Below are 24,128 nucleotides of genomic sequence, written 5' to 3'. Positions count from 1 at the left end.
CTCACCTCCCTGTCTTCACAGCCCCCAGTCCCCTCTCCCCGTCACCCCATTTTGTCTTCACTATTGCACTGTTTTTTCTTACCTACATGCCGGAGACAGAAAAGGAGTTAGGGATTTCAGGAGGAGAGAGTGGGGCAGGGAAGGTGGGCGGTGTGACTTGGCTGCCACCTGCTTCCCCGTGGGCTGTGCCCCCGTTTCCTACTGACGACTTGTTATCCGGGGCCCGCCCCAGCCCTCAGCAAGGTCAGGACACACAGGCCTCTGAGCGGCTCCTGTCACTCCTGCCACTGCCTCTGTTTTGTGGTCCTCAACGCCCACCCCTTCAGACAGCCAAGTCCCAAGGACTCAAGGCCGTTGCTGGGAGTGGGGTCAAGGGGGAAGGTGTCCTTGGAGGCAAGATGGCAGCAGGTCCCAGAGAAGCCCAAGGCCGCGCCCTCCCCTGAGGATGGCAGGGAGGGGAAACAGTGGTGGTGTCCTGCACATGAGCCCCTCTGGGTGTGGGGCACCTCGCTGAAGGCAGCTGAGCAGGGATCCGGGACGGTAGCCAGCAGCAGAGGTGTAGGGAATGCAGGCTGACCAAGCAGTGCATCACCTCCCAAGGCCAACTGCAGGAAGGGACCACAGCACTGCTGGCAGTGGCCATGAGGCCCGGGTTGGGGGAGGGATGGGGGGAAAGGCCAGCATCCTGATGCCAGGAAAGCATGAGCTCATTCGCCGGCAGCTCTGACATCATCTCCCTGTAGCTTTTAAGCCTGATTCTTTTTCTGATTCACGCTTGACTGTCAGCCCTTGGTGACAGGCTCAGTGCTTTGCACCTAAGTGACGCCAGAGCATGCTGTGACTTCTGCCCTTCTAGGACTCTTTTCCCTTTCACAGCGACTTGCTGTTCCAGTCTGCATATAAATGTTAGCTGTCACATGATGCCATTGGCGTGGTTGCTTTGGATGGCTTTGTTCTTGGCCCTACATCCAATGCTTTCCTCCTCAATCTTCTGTTTCTCACTGATCCTAAGCACCTCCTTCTCTGTGAACCTTCTCCCGACACCGGGTGGGCTGGAATGACATACTCTTTCTGTGGCCCAAAGCACCCCACAAACACTCCAGTCTAGCCCTGACAGCCTGCCAGCACCCTTTTTTGTTTAAGGACAGAGCCGTCTTAATCATCACTACAGATAAATGAATGAAAGTGGTCCAATCAGTAGTCATGGCAATAATAATAATGATGATGATAAAGCCAGCACATGCTGATCATTTGCTCTGCACTGAAGGACACAGGGCTGAACTTTTTACAGGAATTATCCCATGCCCACCCTCTCAGACTGTGCTTTTATCATATCTTAGAGAAACTGAAGCTTAGCAAGAGTAAGGCACATCCCCAAGGTCACAGAGCTGGTGGGAGGGGAAACCTGGATTCAGACACCGGCTGCTTGCCTCGTGGCCACTCCTGTGGGAGGTGCTAGGCTAAGGGCTTGGCTGTAGCTGGGATGGAGAAGGAGAGATGTTGGGGTTCATTGGGGTTCTTCTGACGTTTTGCCTCAGGAACTGGAAATTGAACTGGGAGTAGATCCCCTACTGATAGAGAAGGTCCCAGACCAATGTTTAAAAGGATGGGTTCATTCATCTCAGTGAAACAGAGAAGGTTGAGAGATCGAAGCTAGAGCCAGCTCTGAACTGTCTAGTCTAGGCCTGCAGCACAGGCCCAGGGAAGAGCCGGGAGAAAGGCTTGATTCCTACTTGAGGCTCTCTGCTCAGGAGATCAGTCCCAGGCCAGATTCCACTCTGGGTTGATAGAGGTGTGCATTACCTATAAGTAGAAAGGAACCAAAATAACCATTGAGCAGTGTGCCCAGTCGGTACCCAGGACTACGCTAAGTGCCCACCTCCATTTCCTTATTTAAATACTCATAACACAGTCTGAGGTAGATTCTGTGATCGACCCATTTTGCAAGTGGGTAAACTGGGGCTCAGGGTGGTTGAGTAACTCGTCAAGGTGATGAACTAGCAAGTTGCAGAGCCGGGCGAGATTTGCACCCAGGTCTGTTTACAAAAGCCGAGTGTGTCCCACGAAGCCAGAGCTCCAGGGTACTGGAGCTGGCATTAGTGCAACGCCAATCAAGTCTTTGCCCAAGCACCTGTGTGTCCCAGACTCCGCTTGAAACCTGGCCTGCTCACACTGCCTGGTATGCACACCTTGCCCGTCCCAAGGTGGTGGCAGGTGTCCAGCACACTCTGCAGACTTAAGCCTTAAAGCACGCTGTGCAAGCGTGTCAGCGTTATTCCCTGACAGAGCGGTCAGACGGCTCAGATTCCAGGTAAAGTGACTGCAGCCTGCAAATCTGGGCGTCACAAAGGCTACCTCTCCTACTCCCCCTCAAGAAAGCCTTAACCCCTCAGGTTAATTTAAATACAAATGTTCACAAACCACATTTCAGGTTCAAATGTGCACAGATGAGATGACCACTGGACAACACTGGAAGGCAATAAAGCCCCTGACACCTTCCAGCCCTGGGTCCCTTCCAGCCCTCCTGGAAAGGCTCAGGACACCTGGCATTAGCTCACTTCTCCCCAGAAGCTGCAAATCTGCTTATTTGTTTTTCATTTCTGCCTTTGGATTGAGCGGGAGGCGGTCATGGGAGCAACCACCCTCCGGGAGCAGAGGCTACACCCACAGGGGCCGAGACTCGCCATCTCCCTGCCTGAGGCCCATCCGCGTAGCCATATCCCGCCTCCCCTTTAATAAGCTGATCGTTGAGCTAAATCCCGGGTGTGCTCTTCCTGGCCCTGGACGCTTTTGATTGACAAAACTAATCTCTCCTCCACCCTCACGTCTGCCGCTGCCTGCATCCTCTTGCAAATCATGTACTCGGCTGCTGACAATTAGATAGAAGACGTGGGATTCGGACGCGGGAGGGTTATGAGGTTATGAATCAATCGTGGGAGCCCGAGTGAGATAACAAACCGGGGGAGCCCGTCCCAGACACCTCGCCACAACACTCAGAGCCTCCCAGTTGATTTATGAGTTGGTAATAACCTCGCCCAGTCTCCTGCCCCCTATTATTTTTTATAATGCGCAGGGAAGCGGGAAAGTGCCGTCTGAGCGGCGGAGGGGAGGGAGGCTGGCGGGAGAAAGTCCACCGGTGGGGGGGTCCCGTCGCCCGGGCTGGCCGTCTTTCCTGCTGTGTGCGCTGTGAGTCGCTGAGGGGCGCAGTTGCCACGTGCCCGCGGAGGCCGGCAAGCCGATGTGCCTGGCCTGGAAGACGACCCCAGGGAGGTGGCCCCGGCCGGCCCTGCTTTAGGACTGGATAAGGCAGTGATGCTTGGGTATCACCGGGTTCAAAATGATAGTTTTGTGTGTCTGGATTTAAGTGTTCCAAACTGTTCGAGTCAGACTGACACAAATGCCTCCAGTTTAGAAGGGAGAACCACAGGCTGGATCAAAGCCAGTCGCATCGCAGGCAGTTTGAACTCTGCAGCCTGGGGGCCAGTGAGACCAACAGCAGGGACAGACGAGAGGAGAAAGGGGCACCAGGTCTTTCTGCCTCGAGAAGAGAGTTGAAGACTTCACCTTTCCTTCTACTCGTCGTCCTCTTTAGGTGCCAGCCAGGGTTGAACGAGGAGGAGGCAGTTCAGATTGCTGCCAAATGGGTTTTGTTTTGTTTTGTTTTTTGAAGTATAGTTGATTTACAATACTGTGTTAATTTCAGGTATACAGCAAAGTGATTCAGATATATATATATATTCTTTTAAAATTCTTTTCCATTATAGTTTATTACAAGATATTGAATATAATTCCCTGTGCTATGCAGTGAATCCTTGTTGTTTATGTATTTGCCTTATATTTTTTAAAACATTCATTGGTTGAGACTTCTTTTTACAAGGAGGGGTGTGGTTTTTGAAAGAAAGTGTCAATGGATGGAAAACCCTGAACCTTTCCTCTAAAGCAGTAGCTGCAAAATGCCCAACCAAGGTTGGTGCTGGTCTGTGATGAAGTTTCCATGGGCCATAAAAAATTGAGAAAAAAATTTTAAATGTAATGAATATGTGCATATGAATGGATATGTATTATATGATGCCCATTTGAATATAACTATTGATCAATGAGTGTTTATGAAACCCCAGCTTCATGCCAGGTCTTTGCTTGGTGCCAGAGATAAAACAGTATAACAGAGGCCTGCTGTTTTGGAACTATAGTTATGGGTTGAATTGTGTCACCCCAAAATTTATATGTTGTGGTCCTAACCTCTGATACCTCAGAATGTGACCTTATTTGGATACAAGGTTGTTGCATGTGTAACTAGCTAAGATAACTAGTTTAGGGTGGGCTATAATCCACTATGCCCTTATAAAAAGGAGAAATTAGACACAGAGGCATACATACAGGGATAACGCCATGTGAAGATGAAGGCAGAGATTGGGGTAATGCTTCTACAAGACCAGGCACACCAAAGACTGCCAGCAAAGCGTCAGAAGTGAGGGGAGAGGCTGGAACAACTTCTCCCTCACAGCCTTCAGATGAACCAACTCTGCCCACACCTGGATCTTGGTCTTCCTGTCTCCAGAACTGTGAGACAATAAATTTCTTTGGTTTAAGCTGCTCAGTTTGTGGTACTTTGTTAGGCAGTCCCAGGAAACTAATACAGAGAGGGAAGCAGACACTGACCAAATCATCACGCTGTAGATGTCTAGTTCCAAACCAAGATAAGTGCTCCAAGAGAAAGCGCTCACTTCCTGGAAAATGTCCTCCAGAGGAGCAAAGCCACAAAAGCTGCCAGGCGGGAGTCCCACCCCCTCCACGAGGCCCTGTCAGCCTCCTAAAAGTTTGCCTGCTGCAACTTCCCTCCTTTGTTTCTCCTTCTGTCCAACAAGCTGTCCATCAGCAGATCCCTTCCTAAAAGCATCAGAAGACATTTGAGATTCTCTAAGGCCTAAAATGAAAAAGCAGGCAAATAACAAGAAGTTCAAGTTGCTGCTGCTTCTCTGAGCCATGCCGATGACTTGGTGAGACACTTGGCTCCAAAATGAATGTAAAACACAGACTCTCTCCGTAGCTCATGTGTGTTTTGCTTATTACGTTCCAGGAGCTGTGCTGGCATTGCACATACAGCATCTCCTTTAACCCCAGAGCCTAAGCAGCAGGTCCTTTTATTATTGTCCTCATTTTCATATGAGGAAATGAGGGCACAGAGCGGGTAGGTTACCTAATAATAAACAGGCCATTTCAGCAAAACCATGGGCCAGGCTTTTGTAGAGAGTCTTGTATACATGACCTTGTTTTATCCTGGAAGTAGGTAGGATTTCCCCCAGTTGACCCATGAAAATGGAGATTGGGGTGGGTGGTAATTAAGGGACCTGCCCAGGATCACACAATTTGGAAATGACATACCATGAGTTGAACTCCTATCTGCCTGACTTTATAAACAATGTGCTTTATTGCTTCATATGCTTGGGAAGCAAGTGTATATCTGCTAAATTTGTCACCATTCTCCGTGGAAAAACTCAAGCCCATTGCCAAACAATACCTCTCAAAAAATGCCACTAGACTTTTTATCACACTAGTTCTTCCACCTGTATTTCCTTCTGTCTACTGCCAGCTATTCGTTGTGTCTGCCCCGCCCAAACCCAGTTGAACATTTGCTCACAAGCTTTCTTTGTAGTGCATTTTTTATTGTTTTTTTTAACAAAGTCATAAAAGAATGGTCTAAATTTGTAAAAACTTCCCTACTTAGGGTGTCGTTCAATTCATCTGCAAAATGGAGATAATAATCTATTTACACCATATAATTATTATAGTAGAATCATTCCAAGCCTGGAATATAGAAAGTGCTCAATAAATTATTAGCTCAATAGCTAACAGTAATAATTATTATTATCACTAAATTAGTGTCTGTACTTCAGGAAAGAAGTAGAGTACAGAAGATAACTTTTCCAATTATTCTTCTATGTACTACCTGGAAAGTTATTCAGAGATAAGGGGGGCAGAATGGTGTAGTGGAAATAATATTTCACATGAGATTGCCTGGATTCCAACCTTGGCTCTATTAGGTACTAGCATGTGACCTGGGGCCTCTCTGGGCCTCTTTAAAACAGGTATAAGAGTTATTATATTTTACATAGTTGTTGTCAAGATGATGTGTGACAACAGGGTTAAGTGTCCAGCTCTGGCCTAGTGCACAGTGGGCACTGGGGAATGCCATCCTTCTTGGCGGGCTTTGGCCTGCATATGGCACCTGCATGCGTGGTGAGGTGGCACAAAGCTGCCCTCTCTACTCACAGGTGCAGGAGAGACCTTGGCAGATACGTGAAAATCCAATGGAGGATGGAGTCATAACCTTGCCTAAGGAGTACCGTGAGCTCACTCACAGCAGGAACCGTCTTATCCTTGGTTGAGCTCCAGAAAAATAGTTTACTCAAATGGAAGTGTCTTTCTCCAGTGGGGAGGACTGATGAGTAAGTTATCAATTGCTTCAGTTACCAGAACCATGAAATATAAGCTACCAAGCTGCAGGTAACTTGAAATTTGCAGGTGACTGGAAGCCGTCTTTTGTCAAGTTTGCATAATCTAATTTGGGCTCAGATTGATACAAAACTTGGGGGGAAATGAAGGAAGTGTTTCATAGTAGGATCTGCTTGGGTTTTGACTTATTTCAAAAGAAGATCCAGGTATCCCTCATTCTTTAGGGGAGCTTAAAACGCCAGAAGCCAAGCCCAGAATAGAACACTTTTATAGTAAGGGTCTCCCCCAAGCCAGAAAGAGAACTTTCTAAAATCTCGCAAGATCTTACCAGCTTACTCAAATCCAGTTTATATTGATCTAGAGTTAATACAACTTGGGAAGAGGTCACTGAGTCTCACTCTACCCAAGTAAACAAGTAAGCAAACCCCAGGGAGGGGTGCTGGGGGTCACCCTTTGTCCAGGACTGTGGTGAGCAGCCCTATTAGAGTCTACAGAAGGCCACTCCAAGGCTCAGAGCCAGCCAGATGGCCAGACAGTGACCAATTTGAGGCCCATGACCAAGTCACCTGCTCTGTGCTCCTCAGGAGGGAACACAGCTTTGCGAGTCCTGCCTTCATTCCTCTGCCCTTTCCCCAGAGAGCAGCGAGAGCACAGGGCCTGGGGGCAGCAGGAGGCTGTGCTCCATACCCTCTCTACTTGGGTCCGTAGCCCTGACTCTCCACGTTCTTACCACTTTAGGCTCAGAGGCCAATTCTTCCCTCTCTGCTCCTTAACAAAAAAGGATTTTTCTCAGTGCAAAAGTAATATATGAATGTTCTATGAACTCCAAATAATAAGGAAATGTAAAGAACAGAAATTTCCCATAATTTGACCCTCACCTCTCCCCAAGATAACCTAAATTTAACAGTTTAAATATACTTCCAGGGCTTCCCTGGTGGCGCAGTGGTTAAGAATCCGCCTGCCAACGCAGGGGACACGGGTTCGAGCCCTGGTCCGGGAAGAGCCCACATGCCGCAGAGCAAATAAGCGCGTGCGCCACAATTACTGAGCCTGCGCTCTAGGACCCATGAGCCACAACTACTGAAGCCCGTGCACCTAGAGCCCGTGCTCCGCAACAAGAGAAGCCACCGCAATGAGAAGCCCGCACACCGCAACAAAGAGTAGCCCCCACTCACCACAACTAGAGAAAGCCCACACACAGCAACAAAGACCCAATGCAGCCAAAAATAAATTAAATAAATAAATAAATATACTTCCAGAACTTTTCTCCTGCACATCTGTATATATCTATACATATGTAAGTAATAGAATACAAATATAAATATATATTTTCTATTGTAAAAATGTCATTTTACGATATGCACTGTTCTCAATATGCTTTTTCATTTAATACGGTAGGTGTTCAATAAATATTTGTTGTATGGATGAGCCATAATTTATGTACTGAATCCCCAAGTTGTGTCCAAATGCCCTGCCAATAAACATAATTATATACACATATAAGACATAATTGAAATACGGGCTTACAACACATATAGAAACATAAAGCATACCTGCATATAATAAATATATATTGAAATATACCAACAATCCACGCAGGTTGTGAAGAAGTGTTTCAGGTGCCCTCTGGTGTATTGCATGGATATCCCTAGTATAAATGTTGATAAATTAGCCTCAAAAAGAAAACTTTCAGCCAAATGTTTTGGGATCTTTGGGAATAAAGAGCAGCTATTGTGCACTTGTTCTTAATGTTTTTATATTGGCTTTAAGTCCTTGGCAGGCAGGGCAGCTTGGGAAAGATAAGAACCAGAATCCAATAGTAGTAACAAAAGGCAACAATCAATTTTAGATAGAACAGAAAAAAAAGTCTGCTGCAAATTCTTATTAGAATAAGAAGGAAAGAATGATTGGGAGAAGGAGGAAAGAAGGAAGAAAGGAAAGAGAAAAGAGAAGAATAAAAATGTTTTCTCCTGATGGTTATTTGGACTCTTCTTGCCTGGTTATACAGTGTAATAATTGTAGGTCTTATAAAGGACATAATATTATGACAGATTTCCCTTCCTTACTTGTTCCTGAGGCTGAACCTGCAACGGTTTACTGCCTGCTCACAAGGCTGAGGCTGGCCCTTCCTGGATTAGTCCAACCAAGCCTAAAATACCCCACGCCCAAGAGAATGAGACTGTCCACAGCCCCAGACATCGTTGTGCGTGCTTAGGTCCCCAGGCAGTGCCCACGCGTGTCAGGGATGGCAGTGGCGTGTGTGTGCTACAGACTGAAGGCAGTGACCTGGGCGGCCAAGGGCAGCAGCCCAGCCCCACTAGGGCCTGAGGACGGTCACACGAGTCCCCAGATGAGACAGTGACTGTCATGGTGCCTACACCAGTGACAGGAAACCCAGGTCTGTGGTTCCCGCAGTGCTAGGGGAGAAGGGCCAGGGGCTTTTGTGACTTTCACTTCTTTACCAAAAAAATGCTTACATGTGATCCTTCAGCTCTGTGAATGCAAACCGGAGCCTGGGGGACTGGGAAGAACAATGAGGCCGGACATGAGTGCAGAAAGCCAAAGGGGGTAGAAACCCAGACAATGGTACCGAAGGCTGGGGTGGGGTGGAGGGGGGAGCGGATATGATAGCAAGGAAGGAGTTTCAATGTGAACGAATACTAATTAGTGACATGGATATTAATGATGACAGTAATTAACAGGGGAAAGGAAGGGCTGTCATTGTCCCAGGGTGAGTAATCAATCTTGGCAGGTGATAAATAATGGTTCAGCAAGCTCAGCAGAAAGATAATCCTCTTGCCCGGGGGAGAGCTGTTGCTGATGCTGGAAACCTCTCCGTTTCTAGGCAACCCACAAAAAAAAGGACTGTTTTTCTTTTGAGGGAAAAACAGGTTAGAGTCTCTCCCCCCAGCCCCCAACTTGGGATTACAGTTTGTATTTGATTTCTGCTTTGTTCTTCATTTCCTAGGACAAATGTTGAACTTGTATAATTTGGAGGAAGTGGACACACACACACACACACAGACACACGAGACATACTCTCCCTTTCTCTCTAAGAATGTGAATGAAAAGGAGTGTTTTTGATCCAAAGTTTAGTTCATAGATGCCATCTGGGAGCAAGAGTGGGGAAATGCTTAGAAGTCTTGCTTTTGAGGTTGAAATACAGGGAACTTGCAGGGCCATGTCAGTGGAGGCTAGTTCTGGGATGGGGGGACAGCACAGAAAGGGCAGGACAGTCTACTGTGCAGGGTTCATTCACCTTCCAGAGAGCCAGAGAGAAACAAAATGTCTAGGCACTCAGGCCTGTACTGGTCTCACTTCTGAACCCCAGTCAAATTTCTGAGCAATTTTAATTCTGGAAAAAGGGCAATATTCGTTCAACCCCTCTGCTGGGGTTTCCAGTGTTTTAGCTGGGAGTCCATGCCACGAGAGCTTCTGGCAGGCCCTCTCCCTCACACCATGCCTCAGACCCATGACAAGACTCGGATATCTAGAAATGCTGCCCTTTTCAGGCTGTTTTCCATCAAACATTTCATCCTGAGGTGACAAAGCCACCTTCGAAGATCTGAACTGGTTTAAAGTGAGATTTTGGGGTGACAAAGGTAGATTGCACAGAAGTTCAGAACCTCCCAGAAAATTGGACTCCTCTACCCACACATGAACTGCACTGGCCTAAGAACACTGGTTCCAGGTGCCGCATTTAAAGGGAGGCAAACAAAGGCAAATATATTCTGAGAACTGGGACCAAAATGAGGAGGGACCCCAGATCATGTCATGAGAAGAAACAGCTGAGGAATCCAGGCGTGTTTCACCTGGAGGGGAGGAAACTCAAGGAGAACATTGATAATACATTGGACGGACTGTCCAAATAGTTCAAGGATTGTCTCACAGAGTGAGAGGTCTGAGTTCGTTTTTCTGTCATCAGAGGGCAAAACTAAGACCAAAGAGAGGAATTCAGAGAAGGGCAAATTTCTGTTGAGAGAAATCGAAGATGATTTAACTGGGACAGGTTGGCCATCAGGAAATTTGTGAGTTTCCAGGCACTAGGGTTTTTCTAAATGGAAATTACAGCACCTCTTGTCCAGGGTGTTGTGGATGGGGCTTGTGTATTGGCTAGGGTTGGAGTAGATAAGCTTTAAAAGTCCCCTCTGATTCTTAAGATTTTATGTTAATTAAGGCATTACTAGATGCCAAAACAGATAACCCTCAAATATCTGGGGCTCAACACGACCAAGTTTGTTTTTCAATCAGGTCACCCCAAATGGGCCTCAATTTTCATGTCTGTTCAGGATGCCAGGCTCCTTCCACACATGGCTCTGCCCTCCCCTAGGCCCCTGGAGTTCTCTCCATTCAGCCAGCAGATGGAGATGAACGGTGTGGAGGGTAACACAGGAGTTGTATGGTCTGAGTCTGGAAATCGCTTATGGCATTTCCACCCACATTCCATTGTCAGAACTCAGTGCACACCCAACCGCAGGAGAGTCTAGAAATGTAATCTAGCTGTGGCCCAGGGGGTAGAGGACAGAGGTTTTGGTGAGCACAGAGAAGTTTCTCCCACAGACACAGGGGCTGATTCATTCTGGATGAGCCCAGGCCAGAAGAAATTAGAGATTTTTTTCAGGAACCTGTGAGGTCATCTGTGTTGGGCAGGCCTTGTCAGTTGAGGATAGTGAGCTAAAAGGAGTCTCCTCCCTCAGGAACTGGTCTGGGGCCAGGCGTGATAAGACTTCCTCTAGCCTGTCATCAAAATATGTATTCTCAGGAAGGCCCCTCCAGAAGCGCCCTAGAGAAATGTGGATACAAGACCATCCTGAGTCATCAGAAGTGGATTTTGGGGGGAAAAGAATGGAACTGTGACTACAGAAGCATACTAATGGATGGAAAGGGTTGGTTAGGATGGAAAAGTGTCCATATTACCTAGCTCTCCAGGTGTGTGCTAATTGGAATTAGGAGTCTCTTGGGTAACCGTGTTTCTTCTGGCACAGAGTTAAACATCCATGAGGTTTTCAGTTGACATTGCTTTATCCTTGCAGGTACTGACATTGTGCAGTGGCTTATGAAGAACCTCTCCATTGAGGACCCAGGTACCTGACCCTTGACCCTGACTTTACCCCCATGATATTAGTGAACAACCCATAACCAAATTCCAAACCAGATTCTCCTGTCCTCCTGAGAACTGGGCTTATACACGTGAATTCCAAGATGTAGAATCATTCTATTTACAAATAGCATTAATTTATTTTCTCCACTGAATTCCTATCTTTAAATTTAAATCACCCTTGGAGGAAATGAGCAACTATTTAGAATGCCAAAGAGCCCAATACAATAACATGGGAAATGAGATGGACTCTGGTTAGCCCAGCAATTAAAGATAAGTTGTAGCACTGTCACGGAACAGCCTTCTAGAGCCAGCTCTTAAAATTAGATTGCCTGATCCACAATTAAGAGGTTTAATTATTTGCTAAGACTCCTTCTGTTCTCTGCTTCTGCAAGAAGTGAAGGAATGATTTTTTTTTTCAACTTTAATTGTGCAATGCAATTACCTCACCAGGAAAACAACAGCAAACCCTGACCAGTAAAACAGTTTCCAAATCTGTCCTCCCACCAGCAAATAAGCAGTAAAATTTATTTGCATAGCAAAATTAGAAAATGCAGGGTTCCAGAATAAAATGAAAATTCTAGATAAGAAAACTTTTCTGAATTTATTATATACTTCGCATCTTAACTAAGTATTCTTGCTGCCTGAAGGTCATATTTACAAACATCCACTAATGTATTCTGATGTTCTTGCGGATTAGACCTATTTGCCTCAAACTGAATGCCCTTCAATTGCTATGCTTTTTAAAGATTTTTTTCAAGTGCCCATTCTAGGTGTCTGACCTTCAGCTGTGATTCCTTGCTGGGGTCAGTATGTCAGCTCGGGCATTCCTATATTTTAATCTGATGCTCCTAATAGACTATTGACTGTGAAACAATACAACTTACATAGAGTTCAATTAAACATAGGCGCCAGAAATCTGAGTGCCAGAAAAGCAGGTCATGAACGGAACACTAGCCTTTTTCCTCATCATGATTAATGGCCACTCTCATGAGTAGTGAAAATTCTTAATTCTAGTCAAGTTCTTAATCCTCAGGGGGAAATTATAAATGCTAATCCTTTTAAGGAAAAAACCCAAATCAACTACCCTACGTGTTTGCCTTACACAGCCTGGACTTCTGATTGTCCACTTGTGAAAACTGGACTGAATAAGTCTCCACCAGTTCATTTACATGTATGTAGAGTCACCCTTCTTCGCGGTGGTCTCCTCTTCCAAGAGCACTGTTTTCTTTGCCCTTCTAAAACAGTCATCCTATTTCTGACAAGTATTTTATCCTTATCATCAGTGGTGGTAGTAGCAGCAGTAATGGTATATTCAGAGAACCCTGAACCCCCTAGTGGTAGGACAGACTTCAGGAATCCTCTGGTCCCGGTACGAGAAGCTTCTGTGAAAGATCCTGAATGATAAGAGTCTTATCTATGACGGTCTATTATACTTTGATGCCCTTGGGAGGACATGAAGGTGTTGGGACCTGTCTGGGCTTCTGAGAAGTAGATGAGCAGCAGAAGTTAAGAACAATTCACCAGCAGAAATGAGGCAAACAAAAGCCCTGGGAAGGCGGGTATCCAACATCTGCCCTCCCTCTCTTCTTCCTTCCCATCTGCCACGTCTCCAAGCGAAAGCCTTTTGAAGAATGAAGTGAGACTTCTAGCTCCTAGATTCGTGACATGAAAGTCCCCTTCTCACTGGATTTTACTCTTCCTTCCCTGGAGAAGGAGAAGTTGCAGGTGATGAAACTTCCCTTTTCTGCTGGACCCATGGTTCTTGAAGCATATAGACTTCAAAAGCCAGCTGGTCACCACTAAGCAAGTAAAATACATCTCCACTCATTCTGATTCTCCCAGTTACAAGTGTATGCTCCTTCCAAAGGAGAATAGCAGGTTCTAAATATGCAAAACGGCTGGATTATATACAACCTCTTGAAAGTTGTAGCATTGTCACGGAACAGCCTTCTAGAGCCAGCTCTTAAAATTACATTGCCTGATCCACACCTGAGGTTTAATTATTTGCTAAGGCTCTTGAAGAGTTTGCAAATAAAACCAATACAAGTCACTTTAAAAAATTCAGAGCTTATGAAATTAGTAATTCCTAGAGACTCCCTGAGTGTGTCAAATAATTTCTACAGCCAAAAACTAGTTTTTATCAGTTAGAGTACTTTTATATTTGTGAAAGATTATCATGTATGATAGAACCATTTAGATTTCTTTTTTCTTAGCTCTGCTCAAAGTAAATATAAATTTGTAACCATTTATGTGAATCTATTTATGGCTGGTGCTAAAGTAACGAAACAACAGGTAGATTGTGGCAAAAATATAAGTATTTCTATTAGGTTGGCCTCCCTAGGCTACTGCCCACTGCATTGCCTGCCCTTCCTCCAGTTCTCTAAGATACTGAGCTTTCCCTCTATGTCCATAAAAGAAGGGTAACGCCCTCCTCATCGCTGGTGGGACTGTCATGTCCGGAAATGCAATGTGAGTCCGAAGACTCTATGGGTTGCATGCTCATTGCTGGTGGTGATTTAAAAAAAAAAAAAAAGGATGAAACTAAAAATATGAATCAGGGCTGCCAGCACTTACTGAGCACTTACCCTGCACCAGACACTGCTAAGCACCTTATGTGAAGCATCTCACTTAATTAAACACAGGCTTATCCACACCAAAACCCATGGTCTTAACTGGGAAGCTGGACTTTCTTCTGGAAGCTTTAGGGACGTTAACAATGTCAGACTCTCAGAGCTAGGATCCAGGGGATCCAGACACATGTGGCCCTCCCTAACCATTGACATCTCCCCCCCCCCCCCACCCAGTGCAGCCCTATCAGAAGGTATCAACCAATCAATCAGCCAATCATGCAGTGATCTGGGGGTGATGATAGTTGACTTCCGGTTGCCTTTCTGCTCCCCCCACCCTGCCCCACTTACATTTCAGCTAAGTAGCCCTGCATTCTAACAGCTTCCTAATTACTTCTCTCTCTTCTGCCCTGTCCCTGCAGTTGAAGCAATACACTTGGGAAGCCTCGTAGCTGCCCAGGGCTACGTCTTTCCGATCTCGGACCATGTTCTCACCATGAAGGATGATGGCACCTTTTATCGTTTCCAGGTAGGAATGCAGCTTGTCCTCCTGAAGAACCTTTTCTTCTCATCATCATCTGATCTCAGATTAGAACTACCTAAAAAACTGACAGTATTTAAGGGAGCAACCCTTACCTCCCACCAGCACTGGGACAACCAAACGAACTTTTGTCTGGGCCATTTGTTGCCCTACTGGCATAGTAGTAAAAATCCCTCATGGAGAACCTACTATTCACTGTGTGCTTTACACATTATCTCCTCATTTATTCTGAAGAACAAACTTTGGGGGGATTAATGTCTCCCATTTTACAGTTGGTAAAACTGAGGTACTTGGAGAATTAACAGGGCATTGAGTAAATCCAGGAGACAGCCTTGATTTGAAACTAGGTCAGCCTGATAGCAAAGTCCTTGATGTTTCTACTATATCATGCTGCCTTCCTGGTGTGAAGTTTCTATTCACTACCTATTAACACTTCCCAACCATTCCCACTCCTCAGATCCTGTCCCACAATGAATTGGAGCAGAGGATAAGGGGTTGTGTCAAGATCTAACCAAAGGGTTTAGGAGTGGAGTTCTTCAGACAGGGTCGAAGGATGTCTAAGTCTGCTCAGCTGACATAACAAAATGCCACAGACTGGGTGGCTTAAACAGCAGAAATGTATTTCTCATGGTTCTGGCAGCTGGAAGTCTAAGATTTTCAAGTAGGGTTCAGTTTGTGAGGAGAACTTTCATCCTGGCTTTCAGATGGTTGATTCTCACTGTGTCCTCACAGGGTGGAGAGAGAGAGAGAGGTTGTTAGCTCTCTGGTGTTTCCTCTTATAGGGACACTAATCCTATCTGATCAGGGCCCCACCCTTATGATCTCATTTAACCTTAATTACTTCCTTACTTCACATACAGTCACACTGGGGGTTAAGTCTTCATCATAGAAATTTAGGAGGACACCATTCAGTCCTTAGCAAAGGGACAAAGGAACTTGGGGCTTGTGTCCCAGCAAACAGTGCTTGTCTGACTTCTGTATTAGACTTCTATTACCTTGGGATAAGAAGTTTTTGCCCTGTAAACTGTTTCTCATTTTTGCATTTATTTGGCTTACCTCAGGTTTCATTTCTCAACACCTAGATTAAAATGTTGACTGGCCTCCGCTGCATTAAGAATAAGAGAGAGTTAGGGTGTGGCGTCAGCATGTGGACAGAGCCTGTCATAGGGAGGGGTCCTCACTGGGTGCAGGGGAGGGATGCCCCTGGGCCCCAGGCAGGGGAGGGCAAGTGCTAGCGTTCTGAGTCCTGACACCTGTGCTCTTTTGCAGGCCCCGTACTTCTGGCCTTCAAACTGCTGGGAGCCTGAAAACACTGACTATGGTAAGCACTGAAGCCACGGCCCACACTTAGAGTTACTCCTGGGAATGCAGAAGGCAAATCCTTGCTGTCTAGGCAACCATGGTGCATGAGGAGGAGGGTCTTTGCCCTGCTTAACCCTTTCTCATATTGTTGACATGTACTAAGGTTCCTGTTCCATGTAATGATGAAAGACAGTGCATGCTGAAAGGTGCAGCCATTGGAAGGGAATAGGGGAAGGGAAGAAAAGTTCTATCAAGTGTGGCTAATGCTCATTCTGTGGGGCCATGGAGAACTGGGCTGGTGGCTATTGACCACTCCTTCCTGGGACAGGGTTTCAGGGAGGGCTGGATCAAGGTGCCACCTCCCCCTGTCCATTTCCTTTCTCACAGACTTGTTAAGACTTTTTAGTAATTCATTGGTGTTTTTGATAGTTGGTCGTTAGAGGGAAAGTGTAACAGACCGTGGAAGGGGTATACAAAAGTTACCCTACCTAAGAAAAAAAGAGTGGGTGAAGCTGGGAGCTGGGTAAGCAGGGAATTACCTCTGTCCAGGCAGGGATCTATTAGACTCTTGCCATATCCTCTCCGTGAAGACTGTTTAACACGTCTACGTGTCAGTCTTCTAAAGTTACATTATCCCTATACTTCAGATAAAGCTAAGGTCCAGAGAGGCCCCATCCTCATACCTCTCACACTGTATGCTACTTGTCTGGATGCCTGGTCAATTGTAAGCTCCATGAGGGCAGGCTGGTCCACCTCATTCATTCTCTTATCATCCAGTGCACAGTGCATGCCTGAGGCATAGTTGGCACTCAGTAAATATTTGCTGAGGGTTCTGGTTCTTTATTAAAGGTGATTAACAGACACTCAGTAGAGACAGCAGAATTTGAACTCAGGTGCTCGTTTCATTCTGTCCCTCTGCACAGTGCCCTCATCACCGACTCAGCTGCTGGGGCAGCCCACAGCAGCTCTCCTTGGGACTGGTGCGCGTGATGAGACCTGCACCTTCTCCGTGGGTTCTTTGCAGGATGCTTTTCACAGGAAGGCACAGCCAGCTGCAGCTGGGTGGTATTCTGGAGAGCCTGTCCCTGAGACCTTGTGATAAGCAATTCCCTCTGGATTATACTTCTGAGGGATGGGAAACCAGCAATTGGGAACAGTCCTGAGGATAGAATTCTGGCAAGTCATTGCCCTACAAGGCTACAGTTGTTCTGTTTTCAAGTCTGGATCACAGCCCTGATGCAGAGGACAGGTCCCTGTGACTGTCTCATCAGCTGTGTGCAGGCACCACTGCGGGTCCCTCTGGAACTGTGCTGTGCCTTAAATGATGTGATAAGTGGGTCCAGCCAGGTTTCTGGCTCAGAATGGGAGCAGCACTTGGCTGCTCATAAAATAAGTGCTTCTGGGGCTGAAATACTGCTGACAAAAGCCCAACTTGGAATTTGAATAATTGTAGCTCAGTTCCATGCAGCAGCCGTGTGCCCTTGTGAATGTGAAAACCAGTATTTTTCCAGGCAATGGAGAGCGTGGGAGGACAGTGGGACCAGAAAACTGAGGCCAAGTAAAACTCAAATATTTACTTGAATATAAACCCACAACCATCAGCCATCTTACTCTGCATACAGCAGGGCACTATTTCCCTTTCTGTACAGATTTTTGTAATTTTAGTTGTGCAGCAGGAACAGGGATGAAAATAACAATTAATGTCAAGCTCTCCCTAAAGCAAAATTATTTTGAATTCCTGTACCTCCATTTTGGCAAATCGGATGGAGAACTTAGAGTGCAGGATGCAAATTACTCATCGCCATTTCCAGTTTAGCCAGAAAATCAGTATTTACCAAGAGAGATGTCAAGACAATGGGCCCATTGTTGACTGGCCCCACTAGCTGTGTGATCTTGGCAAGTTACTTAACCTCTCTGTGCCTTGGAAATCTCATATTAAAACCAGAATAATAATGGTACTTGTCTCTCAGTGTTGTTTTGTTAACTAGAAATGGGTATAAGTTTCGGTGTATGGCACGTAGTAAGGAGTGAATAAAAACCATGGTGGTGGTTGGTATTATTACCTCCAGGGTGATGTTCGATCTTACTTGTTCTGTGGTAGCCCTCTTGCCAGAAAGGATGTGACACCAAAGCTAAGAATTCAGAATAGGTATGGCTTGGATTGATGAAGAACCAGGAAACTTTCATTCATTCAGTAAACATGTACTGGTCACCCACTCTGTGTCAGTTGCTCTGTCACAGATTTGAGTGAGTTATAGGCTTACCCTCCAAGCATCCCGGGCTGGGAGAGGCAGCATGATGGGGGCAAGAAGAGGATGGAGAGGAGTCTGATCTGAGTACTCAAAGATTTTATGTTGATGAAGAATGATTACGAAGGTTGAATAATTTGGAATGGGCAAGTTTATAAGAAGGTCTTCGTAGTCAAGGAGAGATGCTTAGAGTAGATTCAGCAGCTTTAGAGAGCCATTGTGGGTCCCCAACAATGGGGAATAACCTACAAAATTCCCTCATCTATGAAATGAGGCTAATAACAGAACTCACCTCATAGGTTATTATGAGGATAAATAAGTGGACATTTGGAAAGTCCCTAGAACACTGCCTGACGTTCAATAAGCTCCATACATGTAGTAGCTGCTCTGCTATTGTGGTGATTTCCCCAGACCTAAAATACCGCTTGGCACATAAGAGGCACTCAGATTTTTAAATGGGTGAATGAATGAATCAATGAATGAGTAAATGGGGCAGTGAATGTCATAGTGGAGACGTTCCTCTGAACTAGACCTCAATTCTAGTTCCACCACTACCACTAACTAGTCCATGGCTAAATCACTTCACTTCTCTGAGCCTTTAATTTTTCCATCTGTTAATGAGGTGTCTGTACTTGATGGTCACCAAGGTTACTTCCAATGCTAAAATTCCATTGTTCTAAGAAGTAGTTAGAGGGTATGAGGGCAACAGAGAAATAAGTGATTTATATGTTCCCTAGTTTAGGAGATTGAGGTTAATTATGATGTCACTAGTAAAGACAGAAAGCTTGGAAAGGGAGTGAGTTTTTTAAGGACATTGAAATAGGATAAGTTCAATACTCTTTAAATGTTTAATTGCACATGTAGCACATGAATCTATTGACTTTATAGAATTTTTAATTGTGTTCTGTTTTTGTGATGGTAGGATGCTGGTGAGTTTGAGGTGGCAATGAGATGCCAGCGTGAGGGCAAGAAGACAAAGAGTTTTCAATGAGAAATTACACATCCAAGAAAAACCAACATCTGAGCTTAAAGCAAGTCCCCTGGATGCCCTGTTCGAGGACTTGGCTTTGTTGCCAGTGGTCACTTGATTAGTTAGGTGTCAGAGGGAGCACTGTTGAGGCACCAAGGAAGTGCAGACAGACAAGCTCCAGGGAAGGTCTGTGCCAAGAGGAAGGTCCCCTCAACAGCTACTTGCTGCCTTCCCAGTTATGGTGAACCAACTGCCCAATGTGTGACATTAGCTGCACAGGAAGGGGGCCGCCAGCATTCGATCATGTAGCTCGTGGTCATCAGTAGAGGTACCAGCTTTGCCTTCCGCGCATGGTACTTTTCTTCTCAACTTAGCTGGCCCATTTTGACCCAGATGGGTTGGAAATTTCTTGAGATGATTCTGCTTAAATAGAAACCCAATCTGGGTTACACTTTCCTGAGTTTCACATTTGGCCAATACAAAATACTGCCTGAGGCAACGTTGTCAAAGCAACTGCCACCCGCGCTGACCTACACCTCTCCTGGGTCATTGAGACCAGGTCTGCTGGGGCTGGTGACATGCCAGGCTTCCTGCTGCAGGTTGCCCCAATTCCACAGGCTGCCTAGTTGGTGACAAAGGAGGTACCTTGTAATAGAGAAGATACCCCTTTATCTGACACAGTGCAGAGCTGTAGATGTTTGGTTCATTGGAAAAGTTGGTGAGTTGGTATGAAAAAGTGATACATACATACCTTAATGACCTCAAATTAATGTAAAATATACAAAGAAACATTCATTCAACAGCCTTTTGAGGTGGAATGAAAGATTCGCTTTGATTATCGTTCCCCATAATTTGAGTTTCTTTCTTAAATAAACCACACTTAAACCATCCAGTTTTGACATCTTTAAAGTGCATCAAGAATTTTGAAAATACATTTAAAGCAACTGTATGTTGGCCCCGCTCAGATTTCTACTATTTTTTCACGTTTTTTTCAGTTCTCTCACCTATACCAAATTCATCAGCAATTGTCTTAGCTGACTCTCCTTTATCAGGTTATTCAAAAACCATTCAACTGGATCGTCATAGAAACAACAACGCTCTCTCTTTTCACATTAATTTCACCAGTGCGTGTAATACTAAGTGAATGTACATTATTAAAATAACAAGTATGCCTAACATAAGCAGGTTCGAGAACAAACACAATTGACTCTCACCCACAGACTCGACTGTGTGCGCAGAAGTGTGGGCATACAGAGTAGGCTGCTGCCAGGAGGCTCCAGCATATCGTAGGCTGTATCAGGAAATTTTTCAGACCACATGGAGGAGGTCCGTTAACCCAGCAAGGAGTTGACTAGAGTTCCTGGTATAATTAAGTTGTCAAACAGCAGGTCAGCCCTGGTCCTCTCCGACCTTCCCTCCTGGTCATTCTATTGTTCATTCATACCATTCATCTGTTGTCTCCCCTGGGTCGTTCTACTTGGCACTAGAGAAGGAAGGAGATACCAAAGAAGCAGAGGTAGGAGAAGAAGTGATGAAGGCGATGTTTGAGGAAGAATATCCTGGCAACTGAGGGCTAAGAGCCCTTCTTGAGCCTGGGAAGAGACACCTAAATTGTCCTCCCTTTCCACTGTCCACTCATTCCATCTGGCAGGCCAGGCCCTGGTGCTGGGTGCAGGGGTTCGTGCTGAGCAGGACACAGCCTCTGCCCTGTTTGGGGTGAAACAGAGTGAGGAGGATGAAGGGGGTTGTCAGGATTGGAAGATGGGGGCCCTCATCTGATCCTGACCTGCAGACAGATTCCCAGAGGTCAGGTGTCATGGCTTCCACATAGAAACGTATTCTTGACTGCACAGGGTTGGGCACATAGAGGGGAATGGCTGGTTGGCTGGCTGGCTGGATGGATGGATGTATGGATGGATGGATGAGTGGATGGATGGATGGATGAGTGGATGAACAACTGGGTGGGTGAATTTACGATTCCACCACACTGCTGGTTTTGTATATGTCATAATTTCTCTTCTTCCTTCAGCCATCTACCTCTGTAAGAGGACAATGCAGAATAAAGCAAGGCTGGAACTGGCAGATTATGAGGCAGTAAGTACGATTCTTTTCCAGGAAAGGTGTGGGAGGAGAGTGTAAAATACCTGCAGTTCTTTCTCAGCTTGTATTTTTCCCTTTTTCCCTCCCCAACCCCTTCAGACAGTGGAAAGACAGTCTCTTCTATTATCCCTCTTTTGTTCTCAGCTCCTCTTACCATCACAATAAATTGCTTCTTTAAATAAAGGAATCTCAGAACTCAGCAATAAAAAAAACAACTCAATTAAAAGTTGGCAAAGGACTAGAACAGGCACTTCACCAAAGAGGACATAAGGTTGACAAAGATGTTCAGCATCATTAGCCATTGGAGAAATGCAGATTAAATCCATGGTGAGATACTGTTACACACCTATTAAAATGGCTAAAATTAAAAGTACTGATAACACCAAGTGCTGGTGAGGATGTGGTGAACAACTGGAGCTCCCCTATATTGCTGGTGGGAATGCAAAATGGTGCAGCCACTCGGGAAAATGGTTTGGCAGTTTCTCATAAAGTTCAACATACACATACTATACAACCAAGTAATCCCACTTTTGCATACCTACATACATACCCTAGAGAAATCAGAACTTACGTTCACACAAAAACCTGTACACTAATGTCCATAGCAGCTTTCTGTGTGATAACCCAAAGCTGAAAACAACTCAAATGCACTTTAACAGGTGAATGATTAAATGAACTATGCTACAGCCATGTAATGGAATACTGCTCTTCAGTGAAAAGGAATAAACTATTAATCTAACCACTTGGATGAGTATCAAAGGCATTATGTTGAGTGAAAGAAGCCAATCTCAAAAGATTTCAAACTGTGTGATTCCATTTATGTGACACTTTTGTAAATACAAAACTATCATGAGGGAAAACAGATCAGTGGCTTCCAGGATGCATCTATAAAGAGATAGCACGAGGGAGTTTTGGGGGGGTGATGGGACCATTCTGTATTCCGATTGTGGTGGTGGTTACATGAATATATACATGTGTTAAAATTTATAGTACTATACACGAAAAGAAAAAAACAAATTTATTGTATGATAATTTTTTAGTTTAATATATGATAGTTTTTTAAATTGCATCTTCATACCCGATTCACCTGTGCTTGGCAGTAAATGCAAAATCTCTAAGGACCAAATCCAATCCAGAAGATAAGATGTATGTCAGATGGCAATATACTCTCCCAGCTTTCCTCCACCTCCACCTTCTTTACAAGGTGTGATTTCTTGCAGAAATTGGAGACCCAGCCACACTCATATCCATTCCCATTTAACAGAGCCAAGGCACAGAGAACTTGAAGATTCACAGATAATGTTTTAAATATTTACAATTTGGGGTTGCAAGCTCTTTCCCCAAAACCACACTTTGTACGGGTCACAGGAAACCTAGGATACTGGCCAACTTTTCTCATACCCTCCAGAGGAGGTGCTGCTGAGCCATGGAATGACTGAAGAGCTGGCAGCTAGGGAGAGGGGCAACGTTAGGGGCAGTGAAGAATCCTCCCCTGGATAATCCAGCGTGAACACACCTCAGATCCACCCACCTCCCCAATGTCCCTCCCACTTTTGCCGTCTCAGTCTTCCAAACCAAGCGTGAGGCCCCACTCTACCAAACCTTGTCACCCTTGGTTACCTACACCCAAGCCCACCAACGCACTGAGCCACCATTCCCCTCTCTGCAGCCCAAGGGGAATGTGCATGCCATCAGAGAGCAGGACCGGTGCATGGCCCTCCACCCTCTTTGATCCCACTGGCATCACAGGACCTGTGAATGGGGGGAGAGAGCAGTGCAGATTGCAGTGCAAGAGTTTCCTGGGAGCGTTGGGACCTGCCTAAAGTTTGCTTATCCAAGGGAGCTGTGAAACATAAATCTGTTGGAACGTGACGATTTTCCCCAGCATCCCGAGCATGGCGGTTCTGTGGCTCTGAGCTTCTTAGGCACCCGGTCCCTGCCCTATCTGCCCTCGCTCACCAGCAATCACCCCTCTTCTAGAAGACTGCTGTCTGACTCTTTGTGCGCCCAGTGCAAAGGCTTTAACTTTGGCATGACTACATCACTTCCTGAATATGACCTACAGAAACAACCCAGACGGCAGAAGCATGTGGCCCCTCCATCCCATGTCTCCCTTCCCCGTAGTTCCCTTGTTTAAAAAAGCTCCTAAACGGAAACAAGACAGCACCAACTCCTGACCTATTTTATTCTGTTTTCTTTTCTCTTACCCTACAATATTGTGCTTTGGTATTTGTAAAGAATATGGTGTTAAGATGTTCTTTCAGGTTGAAGTTCTGTCTAAAAGTGGTTAGAAACTAAAAAGACATTTTGTTTTCAAAATTCAGTAATTTTATTAATTTTTTCTGATTACATCGTCCCTTTGTAAAAACAACAATTCAAACAGCAAAGAAAGGAGAGAAAATAGCCTGCAATCCTTCTCTCCTAAGCTTTTTTCTGTACATACATTTTTTTTTTCTAACAAGAAAACTTGAATCACACCACAAACATTATAGTGTAAGCTGCTTCTTTTTCCAGTCATATACTGTAAGGATGTTGAGAATCTTTCCATATCAGTAATAATCATCTACATTCTCATTTTTAATGGCTGCCTAGTATTCCATGGTATGACTGTGTCATTATTTATGTAACTGCTCCCCAGTTGACTGACATTCAGGCTTTACCAGCTTTGCTTCCTGTGAACAGTGGGAAAATCAAAGGGACAGTTTTTTTGAGGTACTCCTAAGCAAGCCTTGGTAATAACTGAGTTCACGTGTGTTTGTCTTCAACCGAAGCTCCTTTTATGTTAATAATCCACTAATGAAGGTAATCAGTTAGTGTTGGCATGAGCTCTATGAAAATACACGGC

At 45.3% G+C, this 24,128-nt stretch overlaps 1 protein-coding gene across 2 annotated transcripts in view; it reads left to right on the top strand.

Annotated features, from left to right (window-relative positions):
• The first annotated feature begins 419 nt into the window (after positions 1 to 419).
• LOC309622261 (regulator of G-protein signaling 6) overlaps positions 420 to 24,128 on the top strand; it is a 59,588-nt gene continuing 35,879 nt past the window's right edge. Inside the window, exons 1-4 of one of the 2 annotated variants that reach the window (XM_082409383.1) lie at positions 420 to 11,537; positions 14,544 to 14,650; positions 15,932 to 15,983; positions 21,213 to 21,277. In XM_082409383.1, the coding sequence (XP_082265509.1) occupies positions 11,510 to 11,537; positions 14,544 to 14,650; positions 15,932 to 15,983; positions 21,213 to 21,277 (252 nt within the window). In that variant the 5' untranslated portion in view covers positions 420 to 11,509. The remainder of the gene's footprint in view (positions 11,538 to 14,543; positions 14,651 to 15,931; positions 15,984 to 21,212; positions 21,278 to 24,128) is intronic. The other variant, XM_082409382.1, reaches the window with a different exon arrangement.

This window comes from Balaenoptera borealis (assembly GCF_965194805.1).
Source record: "Balaenoptera borealis genome assembly, contig: HAP1_SCAFFOLD_1929, whole genome shotgun sequence".
Classification (NCBI taxonomy): domain Eukaryota; kingdom Metazoa; phylum Chordata; class Mammalia; order Artiodactyla; family Balaenopteridae; genus Balaenoptera; species Balaenoptera borealis.
This window is presented reverse-complemented; position numbering and strand designations above follow the sequence as displayed.